The 17,696-nt window shown below is 42.4% G+C and overlaps 1 protein-coding gene across 2 annotated transcripts in view; it reads right to left on the bottom strand.

The window, feature by feature from the left end:
- Nucleotides 1-17,696, bottom strand: part of LOC139351209 (RAS guanyl-releasing protein 2) — a 34,332-nt gene that overhangs the window by 4,355 nt on the left and 12,281 nt on the right. The window contains exons 6-14 of one of the 2 annotated variants that reach the window (XM_070992989.1): nucleotides 17,483-17,633; nucleotides 16,079-16,252; nucleotides 11,770-11,886; nucleotides 11,040-11,321; nucleotides 8,734-8,808; nucleotides 8,464-8,586; nucleotides 7,453-7,568; nucleotides 7,191-7,332; nucleotides 2,071-2,107 (exon numbers count right to left, since the gene is read on the bottom strand). In XM_070992989.1, coding sequence (XP_070849090.1) covers nucleotides 2,071-2,107; nucleotides 7,191-7,332; nucleotides 7,453-7,568; nucleotides 8,464-8,586; nucleotides 8,734-8,808; nucleotides 11,040-11,321; nucleotides 11,770-11,886; nucleotides 16,079-16,252; nucleotides 17,483-17,633 — 1,217 coding nt within the window. The remainder of the gene's footprint in view (nucleotides 1-2,070; nucleotides 2,108-7,190; nucleotides 7,333-7,452; nucleotides 7,569-8,463; nucleotides 8,587-8,733; nucleotides 8,809-11,039; nucleotides 11,322-11,769; nucleotides 11,887-16,078; nucleotides 16,253-17,482; nucleotides 17,634-17,696) is intronic. The other variant, XM_070992990.1, reaches the window with a different exon arrangement.

Raw genomic sequence — 17,696 nt, 5'->3', positions numbered from 1 at the left:
ACGGGAAAGAGCTTTGACATGCCGTGCACACACACGAACACTGGCACACACACATGGTGAGGTCAACTGTGCCAGACAACAACTCTGTCAACCAGCGGGGCTCTAAGGGGAGAGGAGCGACGGGTCATCGAGCAAGGCATCATGAAAACATGTGAGTCCTGAACGCAAACACACACACCTCAGTAGTTTTGCCACGGTGACCAAAATTTCATTTCTCTTTGACACCACTGCACTGCACAAGACTGGGAAGAGGGTGGAACATCTACGCTGGCTCTGTGCAGTAGTTTAATGCTTAACAGGCAAATATTAAAGTAGTATTGATCAACTCTCAGCAAGGCAGAGAAGAAGTGTGTTTCAAATATTCAGCTGTTGCTTTAAATAGAGAGGCTCGAACAGAGGAGGAGGTGAGGCCTCGTTGCTGCCACATCATAGCCGGGAGAATACTGGCATTGTGACAATATACCCAAACAATGAGATGCCTCTCATATTTCAGTCTAAATATCGAAATGTCCACTGCTGTAAAACACAAATCCAGCTACACACACACACATGTTCACAGCTCTCATCACACTCAGCGCTCCTGCACTGCGGAGGGTGATTCATTTCAATTATGTCCCTGCCGCTCTCACTACTTCCCTGAGTACAGGCTAACAAAGGTAATGGGGATGAATGGCTGTGAGGCTTTCTCATTGACTTCCTGTGGTCTCATTAATGCACTGGAACGACTCGGAGACATACGCTCCTCCAGAAAGGAGAGGAGATGGGAGAGCGTGGTGTTTGGAGGTGTGAGTGCTTGTGTTTGCCCTGTTTTCACCTGCTACTTTCACTCCTTTGGTTTCAACAGCAGCAATCATGCAGGCATGTTTGCCTTTTAATAACTGAGTTACCTACCAAGCACCAAAATAGAACATGTTTTGATTGAATTCAGGTCGAGTAAGAATATTTGCTCTCCTCCTGAACACGAAATGCAGCGGGCTGTGAACACTGCGAGTAACATCACAAGCTCTCTAGGGCCCAAGGAAGCATTAACCACTCGAGCTGCTATGCAGCTCCAGCGTTAAATGATAACTAGTGAGATATTTAATAAGCCTTAGTTAGCCAATTTGAGATAAACCTGAATGAATGAGGAGGCAGTTTATGTAGAGAATAAGAATGGACAAGAGAGAGGTGCTATTTCAAATGCCTGCTTTTCATGAAAAGAACAAAAATGTGAACACATTCCACCCTCTGACACACAAGGCCTCACAGCCATTAACATGCACATACATTTCTGTTTCTCAGGCTATTATTACATTGACGCGATACTTGCAGGGACACACACAGGCAGCCTTCTGCTGTAAACGGCAATGCAAACTAATTTGCTCAACAATTAACAAAGCAATGAAATCGTCCCTAGAAAAAACACGCCTGCTCGAGCTTCTCCCATTCATGAGGCCGAGCTGTAATCAATCACTTCCGCAAAGGCTCCAGCAGATGGAAACTTGCATGATTTGCATTTTAGATTTGGCATCATTTCCTAAGTTTTTACTTGACATCTGGATGGAAACATATGTAGTGTAAGTTGTTCAGAGCGCTGAACATCTGCAGATTATCACTACTTAATTTTTAGCATCAGCACAGACCAGCGGCACATCCACAGAGGAGAAAAGCAGAAAGCTGAGCGTGTGCTCTTGAAGCTGATGAAGACGAGGATGAGGGGAGGACCGGAGCTGTTGCAGCTACCTGTGTGTATGTACTTTTGCGAAATGAACCAGCTTCTTCAAACACTGGCCTACTGGAATCAAATATTTGTGCATTGTGTGCAGTGTGGTCTCAGGTGATGGAGTGTATCCAGCTGTTGGCAAACCAAGCCCTGTGTGTGTGGACATCCATTAAAAGAGTGTGTTATAGTGGCTTTCTGTGTTGATGCTCAGCACTTCAACTCCATGGATCTTTATCTACAGTGTGTGTGCGCACGTGCGTGTGTGATGGCTGGGTATCGATGGTGTCTAAAAGACTACTTCTTCTGGATGGAACGCACACATCCGTGCAGCACACATAGAGTAATATGTAAGCGAATTGCTCTCCCACCTTTACACTTGTAGCCTTGCTTGTAGAAGCCCCATATCTGCAGAGAGACAGAGAGAAATGAAAGGGTGTTAATTAGGACGTGCTTTCATTTCCATTCAAGGTTTTGAGCTGAAAGAAGACACATGCTGAAGGCCCACTGCTGTAAGAATTAACATGCTCCTCTGTACCGGTAAGTTTTTCTTTTGATACCACATATATAACATTTTTAGCAGTTGCACTTTCAGAAATGTAAATATTTTGTAGTCGTATTCAAATATTTAGTTTTCTTGACCTGGTAATAAAGGCATGGAAACAGAAAGACAGACAGCGTCATTGCATTGCACATTGTTGTCAGAGGTTGTATTATCCCAAATTCCAGTCAGCAGGATTCAAGCACAATGGTGCCACCTAGTAACCATCATGTGCTGGTTACACGGCAGACGTGCATCAGATATTTGTAAATAATAAATGATCGGGAAGCCAGAAACAACAAAGCTTTTATATCATATAGCGATGGCTCCTTTTTTTTCTTTTATATGCTTGATGTTATAATGGTGTTGTTTAATGGCACAATTTCGTATGAAGCCAATTAACAATGGGGAAAACATGTCAAGTCGTATATTTGGTGGCAGGATTACAGTGCCATACTTTTGCACTGATACTTTTTTTTTTTACCTTCCTCGTAGACCAGTAAGACCCCCTTGAAAAATGTAAGTTTACAGCAAGTAAACAAATGCTTGTGGAACACTGAAGGCACAGTCTCTGCTGCCTCTTTCACTTGCTACACTTTGAACACAGCCTCTCTCTGGAATTCTCTTAATTTTCATAACTCCATGCTTTTCTTTTACAGTTAGTAGACTGATGTAATAAACCTCCTCAAGTAATTGTCTTTGAATGGTTTTAATCATGCTGTGTGGTAAAAACCAATGAGAATTTTCCATACCACAGCCAACAAGCTCAAGTTTTGAAACACCAGCTTCAAGGACTGTGGTGGTTTTGCATTGTTTGGTCTCTACTGTGATGTACTTTTTGTCATTGCTAACTATTAAGCATGTCGTAAAATGTTAGATTAATTTCCTACATCTTTAATATCATGCTTCTTTTATTTATGGTCAATGTTAAATTAAACAGGGGCAGTTTTGAAAGGATCCCTCCAGCTCCAGCTTTAAATAACTAAAAGCAGTCTTCTGTTTATGATGTGCTTTTTTCTCAGCCACCTCTGAATGCACCACCAGGGAGAATCTTCAAAATAGCAGCTGCTCACAATTGTAATATCAAACAGTTGTGAGATAGCTATGTATTAGCTATCTCAGCTTCAAGTATCTAAGTTGTGGTGAGCAGTGAACTGAAATGAATGGAAACCTTTTACTGCCTGAAAGGGAGGAAATTAATCTCGAAACGTGTGCTTTGGAAAACGGTTGGTAATAAAGAAAAAGTATACACAATTAGTACTTAATGGGCTATAGTTCACATCTTGATATCCACCATTGATGCTGAGGCACTGAGTGAAGCCTGGAAAAAAAGCGAATGAAGAAAGGGGCACAATGGAACAGAGGGAGATGTAAGGAGAGAGAAAGGGAGGAAAGAAAGGGGGAGAGAGAGGAGGTTGGCGGGACAGAGGGGGTGGAGGGGGGCCGAGATCAAGCGGGACGCAGGGAGCGCACAGACAGTGGGGGAACAATGACATGAAAGAGCTGAACTGGAGATCACACACTGCACTGGCACATCTGAGGAGGCACAAAATATCCTGACCTCTTCACACAGACACACACACGCACACACACACACACCTCTTGCATGCATGCATGCATGCAAACACACACACTTGTAGATGCACAAAGAAAGACACACAGACACAGTGGGAAACGATGAACACAGCCAGAGGCTCCACAACAAAGAGAAGTCAGTTACGAGCAGAACATCTAAACACAGCTATCATCACAGCTCTGCCTACACTGACTGACCTTTACTGCCTCTGTAGACTAAAAAACACAATGCACTACAAATAAGAGCAGAAACACAGACTTGCTACACTTCTTTGACGGTTTACTGTAAGCTTTTAGAAAACTGTACTATTAATCCAAAAATTATGCCGCTTGAATTGGAATGTCTTCATATTAGTGATGGAAATGTGCAGTTACACATTTAATATTAAAGAAGCACTCAGATATTTATGGTTATGCTGTATTCTTGTAGTCCTTTACTCATGTCTCCTCCTGTTTATGCTCACAAGCTTTTGAACCAGTATGTTGTGTGTGACTGAGCATGAAACTTGAGCTGATAGATCTATGTTAAAATGAGGTGTTCAAAATGAAATCTTACCAGCAATATGTGTGTAATCACTGTACATACATTCACATAATATGGTATTATCACGTCATACTGAAAGTTTTCTAACAGGGAATTCTTAATGAAGCAAAATGCAATTTCATTTGTTTTGATCAAGTCAATGTTTCTCCAGTAAAGACCTTGTGCTTTCTGTTACAGCAATGAAAAGTGTTTCCAAACTAACAGCCATCTACCTTTTCCTACCAGACCTGAAAACAGTCTTGTGTCATTCAGTTCCTGCTTTCCTGGATTGTTTGATGTGACAGCAAGTGCAGGCAGCTAAGCAGACACTGATTTTGAGGGGAGTTTCTACTTTCCATTTGTGTTGCAACATTGACATTTTTGGCATTCAGCTGCCACCCTTTTGCAAAGTGATTTCAAATGTGTGAACATGTAGGGCTTGGTAGCTTTCCCCAGCCACTTTGACACATAAACAATTAACAGTATTCAGGAAACGCTAAATGCAATCCTTGAAATAACATGATCTAGATAGGCTCGAGCGTATCTGTCTTTATTGACATTTTCAGGTGATCATAATCTTGTACTTTCTCATGAATTTCTAAGCAATTCATTCTGGATTTATTGATCTATTTGTCTGTTAAATATGCAGTTAAACTTTAGCCTCAAGCATCAAGACTGAAACAAGGGGGTAAGAGGGCAGCTAGCCAGGTTCTGTCCTAAGCCAATTAAATTTGCCAACAAGCACCTGAAATCCTCACTAATTAACACATTATATCTTGTTGAGCCTTGTCATCACCCTGAAGTTCCACCCGGACAAGAAAGAGTCTTGTTTTTACACTTTGGTCTTTGTACAAGATGTAAGGTGTTAATTAGCCACCTTTAGAGGTCCAGGTAGCCTGTTTTTTTACACTTGGACAGAGCCAGGCTTGCTGTTTCCTCCTGCTGCTTGTCTTTATGCCAAGCTGACCACCTCCTGGCTGGAGCTTCAAATCTACCCAACAGATATAAGAGTGGTGTCTATCCTCTCATCTGACAAGACAGCAAATAGCGATATATTCCCCATTAACCTCTGCAACATGCAAACATGTTGCTGACATGCTGCTTGCTGACAAACAGGCAGTGTCATCAGCTGTAAGATTTACAGCTGTTAATTTAGTCTTATACTGTGTGTCTTCAGATGGTTTGAACATCAGAGGAGGGAAACTGTTGCAAAGAGAAGAGAGAATGCCATCGGGTTTAGCTGTTGCAGTCACAGGCACTGGAAATGAATTTGTTTGGGCACACCCCTCTCCGCTGCCAAAATCTGCAGCTCAGCAGGATAAGGTCACTGAAATATGTCGATGGGAGGTTTGTTTACAAGTGCTGGTTTGCAGTATGAACCCTAAATGCACCAAATATATAAAAGAAAGCAGCTTCTGCAGTAGGAACATTTTCAAATTCTCCATTTTCAGTCGAGTCTTTGTCAGACTGTGTACACTCTGTAGAAGCAGTAGAAGACAAAACAAAAGGCTGGATTTCCTCTTCTTATTCTGATTCTATGAAGCTAAACTGTGAACAGCCCAAAGAGACTCTGTGCCGTCTCTCATATAAAAGTGCTCTGAGCCTCCAGCTAAAAACTTGCTGTACTCTCCTGAGATGCCAGAGAAACAATGTGTGATGTGTCTTCTCGCCTTGTGCATTTAGCAAAACTCATCTGCGTGCCATTAATTAGGATGTAAGGCCAAAGGTGGTTGCAGGCAGCGACAGCCAAAGATTATGAAGATCCATGTGAGGCACTGGAGGTGAGAGAACTCTGCAGTGTTTACAGGGGGCCCAGCTTGGCTTGTACAGCGTGTTTGAGACAAGTGTTGAAAAATGGGTTGCGGGAAAATATTGTTTTTGCACAGGAGCCAAGAGGGAAACCACAAAGCAGGCAGAACAGGAAGTGGCTTATGTATCTACCTCTGCCACACACACATATTCAAAGGAAGAAGCGCGCTGCCAGAGTCCTTATCTGTCCCTGCTCTCTATTCTGAGTTTCCCCTCATGACGGTTTGAAAATGCCACTGCTTCCCTTGAGGATGTGTGTTTGTGTGCATGAATGTGTTTTTGAATGCTAACGAAACGCGATATATTATATTAAATCATATAATCTGTGGCATGCTTCTCTTCTGAGCTTTGCAGCCTCTCTCGAGCCTCACTTTGCATGCGGCACGCAGAAATGAATGGGATGTCCTCTCCATGTCTACAGTTCAATATGAGGGTCCTATTCCTGTTCTCATTACAGCTGAGTGCTGACTCACTGTCTGTGTCTAAATAACAGAGGGCTCCATGAGACTTTGGGGAACGTTGAGGGCCAGAGGACATACACACACAGATGTAACACTGCCACAGAGGAGGGTTATCATCTCGCCCAATTACCTTCCTCCCATATTTCCCAGAGTGCAACTTCAGCAGTGTGTGGTTGTAGCTCAAAATAATTGGCATTGCCCTGACCTGACAGGAGGAACCACTGAGAGATGGGCCTATCATGTGCTGCCGGTGACTGCCAAGACAAATAATGAAGTAGAGATGGTCTATGAGGCTACATGGCTGTGGAACAGCAAAGTAAGAACAACAGATAATTGACCTCTTTAAACAAACTATGACACGTGCCATCGATTGGGCCAGGGAGGAAATCAATGCATTTGAAAACACATAAGCGAGATCAATATTTGCTTAAGCCCTTAAGGGTTCATACATCATACAGCTGATTCTGTATTTAAGTTGATCTTTAAAAGGGCTGCAGACATAGCATAATATTAGGATCTACTGCAGTTGTATATGTGCTAAGGCACAAGGTTAAAACGTGATTAGCGTTCACATGTACTCACAAAGCCGGCGCAGTGCTCACAGAACGTGGGCTTGACGTAAGTGGTCTCAGTAAAAGTGTGGATGAAACCCATCTTGCAGTTAAGCAGAGAGCTGGCTTTCATAAAGTAGTCTATCATCTCTTCCCTGCTGATCTTGCCGTCCCTGCGAGAGAAAGCGACGAGAAGTGAGGTCCGTGCAAGACAGATGGGGTCAGCTTGTGAGCTGCATCGGTCTGTAAACAGTATAGATTTTACATGAGGGAATAAATCTGCAATTGCTTACTGGTTCTTGTCCAGTTCTCCGAACTTGCTGAGGTAAGGGAAGTTGTTCCTGATTGCTTCAAATTCATCTCTGGAGATGTGGCCGTCACCGTCTGTGTCGAAGTTCTTGAAAACCGACTGTGAAAGTGAGGGTTGTGAAGGTTAGCTTTGAGTATTGAGTGTCAGCTTTAACTTCACTGATTTTGACTTAAAAACCATTCATTTTGTGAAAAAAGATGAGTTTTTACACACATACATACACATATATTTTTATAGAAATATTTCACTGTGTGTTTATACAGTTTCTTTGTACACTGCATGGAGGGGGCTAGAGGGTGGAGGCAGCACAAGCAGAGAAGGTTCTTAAAATCTACTCACACAGCAATTTTAGCAAGTTGGCAGAACTTCAGCCACCATAAGCTAGTGGTCTCAGTAAGGCTTTAACAGCAAAATCCCTGAGTATACTGACATGAGAAAAGGATTGTGAAAATTCTTCTTTCAACAGTTTCAAAGTTACCCTTTACAGGTTGAATCGCTCTGTTCTTTTTCATTATTATTTGTATAAAAATGTAATTCCTCTGCATATACAATCAAAAGTGTAAGTGGGGTCCCCAGTAGCCAAATGGTTAGTACTCATATAACTGCAACTAACAATGATAATAACAATTTCAAAACAGACAAAAGAAAGATAAACAAAAGAATCCTAATGGGCAGTCATGCACTATAGAAATCTTTTCATTGGCGTTAAAAGGATTTTTAACCCACTGGGAACCATCCACTATTTAAGTTCCAGGGGGAACTCACCAAAATTGGAGTTGCAAGGGTTTTAAAGTACCTTCCCAGCCTCAGTAATTATGGTAAAGGATTATTCGCCATTTGGCCAAGAGCCCAAAGCACTTGAGTTGCAGTTATCATGTCAAGATGGTGGTGGAGAGGATAACAACAGATAATTCACCCTTAGGCTTCTAGTGCCATCACATTGGAGCCCACAGGTTACAATTAGCACTGAGAGAGGAGAATCGCCTCCACTCACCTCCACCATTTTCTCTATGTGCTTCTTGATGATGGTCGGATCGGCGTTGGGCTTCACAGACACAGCCCACTCATCGATCATGGTGGGCTTGGGATCAGGGGCTGGGGCGGGGCTGGAGTTCTGCTACAGCCAAAGAGAAATCAAAGCATGAGATCGGTATCAACCCAGGGAAGCACAAGCTGTCATCTTACACTTTTCTACATCACCCATTGTGGAGCCATAAGAGCTTCTGTTAAGAGCATTCAAATCGTGCAAGAGTGTGCCGCTCACCGCTGGCTTGCGAGGTTCTCTCTGTAGGGACATCTGGTAGATCTCCTCCTCTGTGTGGTACTGATCCAGAGACACCTGCACAGAACAGGGACCAGGATTAGTCTTTCACCAACCCAGTCAGTGAGTTTTTATGGGATAGTCATTATTTTACACATTTTGTGAAAGTGTGAAAGTTCATTTGTAACTTTCAGTCTAGTATAAGTGGAGTAAAAAATTGGGCCACACTTTATATTAGGGTACACATATTCACCATAAACTAGTTAGCATGCATATTAGTGGCATATTACCTCTTTATGAGTCATTATGAAGCAGTTATGTTAAGGTTAGGGTTATTAAGATTCGGGTTAGGTTATTAAGATCGTAATTCATGCACAACAACTTTGTTACTTATAATCAACACAGTAACAGTAATTAGGAGGTTATTGAGGGAAAACTCTTAATTTTGTTGTTTATACTGGATTTAGACAGCCTCTCTTCATTCCCTGCATTCCTCTCCTCCACAAAATAAAGACATTCCAACACAGGTTCAGGCTCAAGCAGCATTGTAGAGGGGTACTGATTACATGTGGCAGCTAACTGCCTCATGTAATCACCCACCACATCTACAGTGTGCGTCATATTATCTTATCAGACCTATTCTCTTACTGCAATTGTTCCTTGGGTTTTATTGAGTTGAAGTGGAAGAAGTGGAAAAAAAGGCTTTTCTTCTTCTTTGGCCTTCTGATTTAGTCGAGCTTTCAGTATTTCGGATGAAAGGTTAACTAAAACATTTTCCTGACATTTGAAAGGATATAATAGAATCTCCTTTATTTGAGAGGCTGATGAATATGACTCAAAGAGGAGGAAACATTATTTTAAACTTCAGTGGTTTGTCTATTTTAGCTAGCAGGCATGCCTGTGTAGAGAGCTTTGCTATTTTGAAGGATTTATTGACTTTCTTTCCATCTCCTCACTGGGAGCCAAGCAGGTCTCAAGCTACATCAGCTGCAATAAGCACTGGCATAAGATAATTGGCTATTGACTCTGTCCAACAAACTTCCCTGGTGCACCTCAGCTCCGAAACCTGTCAAGCTGTTTTCTGTCATTTTTCTCAGAAAAAAAAAGTGAAGCAGCTACAATCTCACGCTAACACCTGCCTCCAGATTGAGTGAATGATCTCTTGGGATTTTTTAAATTCAGAAAGCTCCTCTTCTCAAATCCGGGAAACTCTTATCTGCATCTGCCAAAAAATACTGACACACACACACTCAGAGGTTTAGTGTGAAGTGCTAAAACACCGCCTCAGCTTTCATGCTGAAGTGCAGACAGCGACAAAGCTCAGATCAGTCTCACTCAGTAATGCCAGTTTAAGAGCTCTGACTCAACATAAGCTGAAGAATCATCCTGTGATTCTCCCCCAGAATATCCTCATTATGATTTGATTGTGATTGACAGGAGTTTTAACATAAGTACAGGGTGTAATATAAGAGAGGGAGCAATGTTTTGTCAGCCTAGACAGGAGAAATCTTTGGAAGATGCTGCAAAATTACTGTTTTGAAGAATGTTTACTTTTTGAAATTGAATAGTAATGACAATAAAATGTTATCTTATATTTCTATAGAACTTTTGATAAGAGAGTACTTCACAAGTAAAAGAGAACCAATCACTATGTCACTGTACTATCACAATATAGTAATGCCATCTGGTAAATAATGGGTTCTATAGAGAACCTCTCGTTTGAATTGACCTTATCTCAATAATTATATCATCATTAACTGATTACTGTAAATTACTGCACGATCAAATCGTCCTCTGACCTTTTATATAAGTCAAACAAACCGGATGATACCTTGTTGTTAATTGTTAAAGTAGTAAGCCTGTAACTTATTACTCCTTTTTTAATTCGTCATGTTCATCTTAATGATTGTGTCCACTCTGGACCATATCTGTTTCAGACCAGTGAAAGTCATGAGCTTGAAGGTTCGTGCTTGGAATGCTTTGGTTTTATAGAATCTTTGGTCTTCGTCCACACACAGATTTTGTCCCAGCTGGCTACCGTACAGTTTGTCTGACCATGACCCAATCAAATGACAGCAGAACTAATTCTGCGTGTCAAACAGACTTGCTGGACATAAAGTGTTTTTCAAAGTCTATCCTCCTACATCACTGCTGTCTGGATGGTGCTTTTCAAATTCTGTTGTGCTTCATGATAAATAACAAATCCACATCGACTGATCCAGGACCTGATTTTCTTTGCAGGTATATCTGTAAGCCAACGTTCATCTTGGATGCTGCACACACACGTTCTGCCCAGTCTTCACACTCACCGTAAGCAGGTTGAGCAGGTCCGTGTTGGCATCGATGTTAGGCGGCGTGGTCTGAATCAGCGCCAGCTCTTGAAGGATGGCGTACAGCTGTTGGGTCTTAGTCAGGTTGACGCGTGTTTTCTCTTTGTCAGTCCAGTCTGGCAGCGCCACGTGCACAGCTATTAGGTCTTTCAGGTGCACACCGAGGATAGGGAATCGAAAGCCTGAGCACTCCGAGAAGCGCTTGCGGTATTGACTGTAGTTGCCACATGATGTCACCAGTTCGATGAGGTTGTTAAAAACCTGCAGGTTGAGTGAATACAGGGAGATGAAATCAATTGGAGAGGAAATGATGATAGAATGGACGCGGATGGGATGAGAGTTGGCAGGAAACAGAAAGCCTGTCTCAAGAGAGATTTGTTCAAAAGAGTAAAAAACATTCTGGAAAACTTTGCTCCAGATGGACTTACATAAGAGACGAGACACTGAAACGCCCCCAAGTGTTTCAGTGTTGCACTCAACTTCGCAATGATATGGCTCAAATTCATAGTTTTAAAAAAGCCACTGTGTAGGAGTAACGAGCACAGATAAGGAGTTTGGCAGCTGACACAGGGAGGTGTGGATTACTGAATCAAGATACAATATCACTTTTTAGCAAACGGCGAACTCTGAAATCTGTCTGGTCGTGTTTGGCCCATGGAGGCAGAAAATAGACCAGCAATGGTTGAGAGGATGGTCGCAGCTACTGCACCTTGTTGGTCTCTGCGCTGATGTGGGTCTGCGTGTCTTTGAGACGAGAGATGGAGCTGTTGCTGAGGCCGCCCACCACCGCCATCAGCGTGTTGAAGTTCTGCAACTGCAGCAGCTTCTGTCAACGAGAGGGAGGAAATATGAGAAGGGAGGGTGAAAGAGGAGACAGTGAGGGAATGTGTAAGCCACTGCCAACGAGGATTTTAGCATGAGCGAAAGAGAGAAGGTGGGAGAGGTTAGAAAAGATTTACAGTGTGAGGAGTCGGAAAGATGCAGGGAAGAAAAATGAAAGCTTTAGAGGATAAAGCCAGAGACTTTTGGAGTAGTGTTTAGCAGCCCACATGCACATCCCCACATAATCCTCATCTGTGTAGTCCAAGATAGTACTGAATGTTCTAACCTGTCTGTGTCAAACTAAAGCTAACACTTTGTGAATGGCACTCTGCAGGGCTCTATGCTGCCCTTCAGCCTGCATGGCATCTCTCTGAAAATCAATGGGGTCGCAGCTGTGTGGGAGGGCTGCCAGAAGGGATCATTTGATTCAGCAAAGACACCCTTCGGAATCAATTGGCAAAGCAGTGTGGAGGGCAGCCCGGCAATTGAACAGTAGGTTCAGCTAAACTGCACGTGCATGTGGCCATCAGCGAGGCCTGGGAAAGGTTTCACTGTCAACATGCCAGGGCTTTCCGCTGGGCGTAGATAGAATAAATGCTGTGTGTGTGATAGGGCCGGGAGATGGAGTTCATCCTCTTGGGAACCAATAGTTATCACACAGCTGATGTGTGATGTGGTGTATTTATCAAAGCCAGAGGGCACAGGCACAATGTACATAGATCATATTTTGAAATTAATTGGAGCTTGGAGCTTGTCAGTGAGCATGCAAGGGGCATTTTTGCATTTTAAATTATAACTCAAGTCTGTTCAGTCAAAAAAAAAAAAGACTAATGAGAATGAGTCAAGCTGAAATGGGACACAACCGGAACACCCTGAGGGAAGCTCTGGGAAATGTCAAGTAAATTGAGGCTACCTTCTGTGCTGCCTCTGAATACATATGAAATCAGCTTGAAAATCATTTTCGTCCCTGCACATGCTCGCACTGGGCTATTTGTTTGAATAGCGAAGTTTGAGGCATGTCAAATTGGCAAAGAATTCAGAGTGGGATTTCCAGCAGGGACGATCTGTCTCTCATGTTTCTGCACAAATGTTCACCCATTCTGCATGAATTACATCATCCAAAACAACTTCTGGACACTCCAGCGAAAGCAGTGCATACTGATTATCAGTGGAAACACTCGTCTTTCATGCAAGTGCAGCCTTAAAATGAACTGAATGCAGTTTAGACTAGACAAAATCTTTACAGTACATGCCACTGTTCTACCCATCCATCCATCCATCCATCCATCCATCCATCCATCCATCCATCCATCCATCCATCCATCCATCCATCCATTGTCTATACCCGACTATCCCTTTCCTGGGTTGCAGTGGGCTGGAGCCTATCCCAGCTGTCAACGGGCGAGAGGCGGGGTACACCCTGAACCGGTCGCCAGCCGATCGCAGGGCAACATATACAAACAAACAACCATTCACGCTCACACTCACACCTAAGAACAATTTTAGAGTCTTCTACCCAGTCTACCCACTGTTTAAATTGTATGAAAAGTTAGGAATATGTGCATGTAATTACAGATGCAACTGAAACAATGCGTTCTTGCAACAAGACTCAGCATCTACAGCCACACCAGCGTCTGTGAGGCTGACGTCAGACACAGACGTGCTTTCAGCTAAACGCTAACAAGCTCACAATGACGATGAACAGTCAGCAGAACTAATCCAGGCAGAGTACACGGACGAGCATACACTGAAACCTAAATATAGTGTTTCTCTTGCTGGCCGACAATGTAATGAATCCTTAAATGCCAAATGTTTAGTTTCACTGCAATGGTCTAATGATTAAAAATGATCCAAATGTGACAGAGCAAAGAATGGCAGATCATAAATAATAACATGATGTAGGCTACTATGTAGACAAGATATATAGCAGCCCTTTTACACTTACTTCCCTTTTGTTTTAAAATTTCAAGAGTAAAGACCAAGGCTGTACGTTCCTTTTTTTTTTTCTTCAGCATTTGCCCTGCAGCTGTCTGTACAGTATTTATTAAAACAATATGAAATATGCACAGCAGACACAGAGGTGAATCTGTGCTCCGGCAGGGGGGATATTTACAACCTCAACTCCAAAAAAGTTGGGGCGCCACATAAATAAAACAGAATGTAATAATTTGCTCATCCATTTCACTTTCAACCTTATCAACATCATTGATTTTTGTAAATATATGCATACATACTGAATTTGGGACGAGCTGGGACAAAAGACGAGCAAAGTTGTAGAATGCTCCAAAAACTTGCTTTAAACATCAGGATCAGGATGGAAGGAGGCCAGCATGAGGCAATTCACAAGCCTTCTGCAGCTGATATGTCATAGTCATCCATCCCACACATCAAGGCTGGCCAGAATCAGCATCTGTCTTCACTGTTACATTTTCAAAGCTGAACAAAACACTGCATAAAGTCCAAGCATTCAGTATCAAGGAGGGCTGAACACTGAGAAGAGCTGCTGCCAGGCTCCACTGACAAGAGCCCTGCTGACGTGTTGGCGCACTGGTGTATTAAGACAGAGGGAGGTGGTGAAACCTGCTGAGCCCCTGCTAAATAAATGATTAGTAACAGAAGTTTGTTCTGCACATGAGGAGATGGGTAGATGGAAAGTGGGTACGGGACTGAAAACAATCCAGGAATAGACTCGCAATAAGTAATCAGGAAGCGTTCACATAGCACTGCAGGGTATCTGGATGAAAATGATTTTTTCGGAGCTGTCTACAGTTGACTGAATCTCTGTCGCACAGCGACGAGATGGGTGAATTGCCACATAGAGGGAGAAATAAAACCATCTGGCAGACCAAAGCAAATGATAATATCAAACTGAAATTACATCAGTTACAGTGAAGCCCAGGCCACTATTTAAAGTGATGTTTGTGTAGCGAAATATGGACAGACTCCAGACATTTGGCCACAGAACCATATAAGGCAGTGAGCTGGTGGCTTTGTTTGGGAGTTGGTGGGAGAGACCAGATTAGGTTTAGATTAGGATTAGAGCCATCTTGACCTGTAGATGACCGTAGATTATTTCAGATGGTGAGCGTAAAATTGACGAGATACACGGATGGGCTTACTTTGAGCTGTATTTGGCAGCTTTTTATTTGCTGGACTATAATGACTTTGATGACCCTGTGTTTTTAATCTAGCACCATCATTGGGTGAAAATTTGAATTTGTCAAATACTTTGGTTTATGCTTAAAGCACATGCAAAACTAACTAATTTGGTGCATAGTGCTACTTAACAAATGGTAGCACAGTAACTGAAATGGTGAGCCTGGTAAGCATTAAATGTAAATGAATTGTCACTGTGAGTATGTTAGCGCTCTGATGTTAGCATTGATCATAAATCAACACAATGCCTAAGTGCAGCCTTACAGTGCTGCTAGTATGGCTGTAGACTAGCAAGAGTAACTTTAAATGGTCCATGTTACCCAAAATGTACCACGGTTTGGTTGCTTCCCTTCCACCTTTCATCGCTCCGTGTACCTGATATTTTACATGCGGCTGTGAGTCATGTCACCTGCAGGCTGCATCACTGAATTCTCTCTAGCCAACAGGAAGGGCACATACTGTGTAATGAATTGATGACACACTATTTCTTCATTTTCTACTCTATTCTTTGCAGCAAATAGCTTATTCTCTTTTGGGAAGTTTTACATTCTCTTCCATTGTTTGAGACAATTTTACAGCTCCTAAGACCCATAAAAGCCTCTGGGCAGTGCCAAAAATACACCAACACCCAGCTAAAACAAGACTTTCTTAATTCACGGAGATGCAAGATTTTTCCAGCAGTATTATCTTAAAGAGCTGCAAGAAGGCATCTTAACATGTTAATACCTCAAAGGCCTTTTTAAATGAAATTCACTTTTTCTCACAATTTGAACCACCTAATGGGAAATGATCCAGACTTGTGTGTGTGTGCGCACATGTCATTAAGGCACCACAGTGACTTTCCCCTTCTCTCCACATCTCTTGAATTCACCTTTTTTTTTTTTTTTTTTTTTTACAACCATCTCTCCTCTTTCTCTGTGGCTTCAGGCAATCATCTCCTATCAGTCTGCTCCTTCATCCACCCTGAACCTCACAACTCCCACTAACACCACTCTAAAAGCCATTGCAGGAAGCAGTGTTAATGGGCCCCATAGACAGACCTGTGCCACTCTAATGAAGTGGGAGATGACGGCAGCTCTCTGCGGGGCGGTGGGCTTGCTGAGTACCATGAGCTGGATCCACTGGGAGACACTGTTGAAAAGGGTGATAAAACGCTCCAGGATGGGGTTATCCACTGTGCAGCCATGCATCACAAAGCTGTGGTAGTCCTGAAACTAAAAGGAGGAAGGATCATTGGCACATTTTGTTTCACTTACTTAAATTCAATAACAACACACTTACGTCCCAACATTTTTATGAATCCTGACAAATGAAATCTGAACTCAGCTTGCAGACAGATCAGCACAGCTAGAAGAGCACTTGTACCCAACCTTGAATTTATTATGAGAGGGGCACTCCACCAACATCACACATCAGTGCGGTCGCCACGGGGCGAGCTATTCAGCCATATACTGTCTGGTCGTCTGTGGGCTCTGTTACAGATTGGTGGTGTTTGGTGGAGTTTGAAAAACATGGACATTTACCAGGTTTCTGCTGCTTCATTCCTGAAAATTGTTTTGGTTTTTTTGGGGTTTTTTTCTATAATGTCCCCCAGCTTTCGGGAAGTGCAACATTAAATTGCTGCAGTGACTCTTTAAAGGCACAGTTTGACATTTTGGGAAAGAAGCCTATTTGTTTTCCCATCATGGCCTAGATGAGAAGATTAATAGCACTCACCTGTCATGTATAGTAAATACTGTATATAACTGGAGCCAACATTGACTTATTTTAACTAAGATAATGTCTTTAAGTTACTTAACCTATGTAACAGTAATGTTTTGAACCCAAACCATGAGCTTCTCCTAATCCTTGCCAAGCAGTTTTGGTGCCTAAACCAAAGGAAACTGCGATTGTTCCATAATATTACGCCTGTTACTGGTACTCTCTAATGGTCATATGTGTCATTTTGAAAGTCAATAGCATTTGATCTATTCAGTCATTTAAGTGTGAAGATATGTTGAAAAAAAAAATGTTTTCACCTAGTCTAAATGCAGAAAAGAGAAGTCATAAGTACGCATTTGGAGCAGCAGTATAGATGCTCTATATTTCTATTTATCGTGGTCTCCATTATAGCCATGGCTACTTCTTTTGAGTCAGAAGCTATTTTAGAAGAGAAACAAAGACAAAGCAAAGACAAATCACTACCACTGCCCCCATATTGCCACCAACACCATCGCACTTGAATAAATTAGCAAAAATCTACCATTTAAATCAGCACCAACCCAGTCATTGCCTTTGCCTCCCAAAATAACTCTCAAACAGCAAAATGTTTCCAGACAACAAATGTAATTACTGCCAGCAAAAGTCAGATTTTAACCACGACTGCTTAGCAACCACGGTGAGCCTGCAGCATGTAAACGTCACACCAGTTGCACGGCTTGAAAACAGACTGTGGTCAAACTGACCAGGATCTTGCAGAAGGATTTGTACTCCAGGTAGGTCAGGTGTTCAGCCAGTTCACAGGAATCAAGGTGGTCAAACAGCAGGGACATTTTCCTCTTTTTGGACACAGATGGGACACGCTGGGTCACCTGCCGCTTCCATTTATATGATGGCCTGAGAGGGACAATAAAGCACATAAAAACAGCAGAGTATTTGATGAAGTTTTCTCTTCTTTGG

The sequence above is a fragment of the Chaetodon trifascialis genome, chromosome 23 (assembly GCF_039877785.1).
Source record: "Chaetodon trifascialis isolate fChaTrf1 chromosome 23, fChaTrf1.hap1, whole genome shotgun sequence".
In the NCBI taxonomy this organism is placed as follows: Eukaryota; Metazoa; Chordata; class Actinopteri; order Chaetodontiformes; family Chaetodontidae; genus Chaetodon; species Chaetodon trifascialis.
Note: the sequence above shows the minus strand (reverse complement) of the source record. Positions and strands in the feature narration are given on the sequence as shown.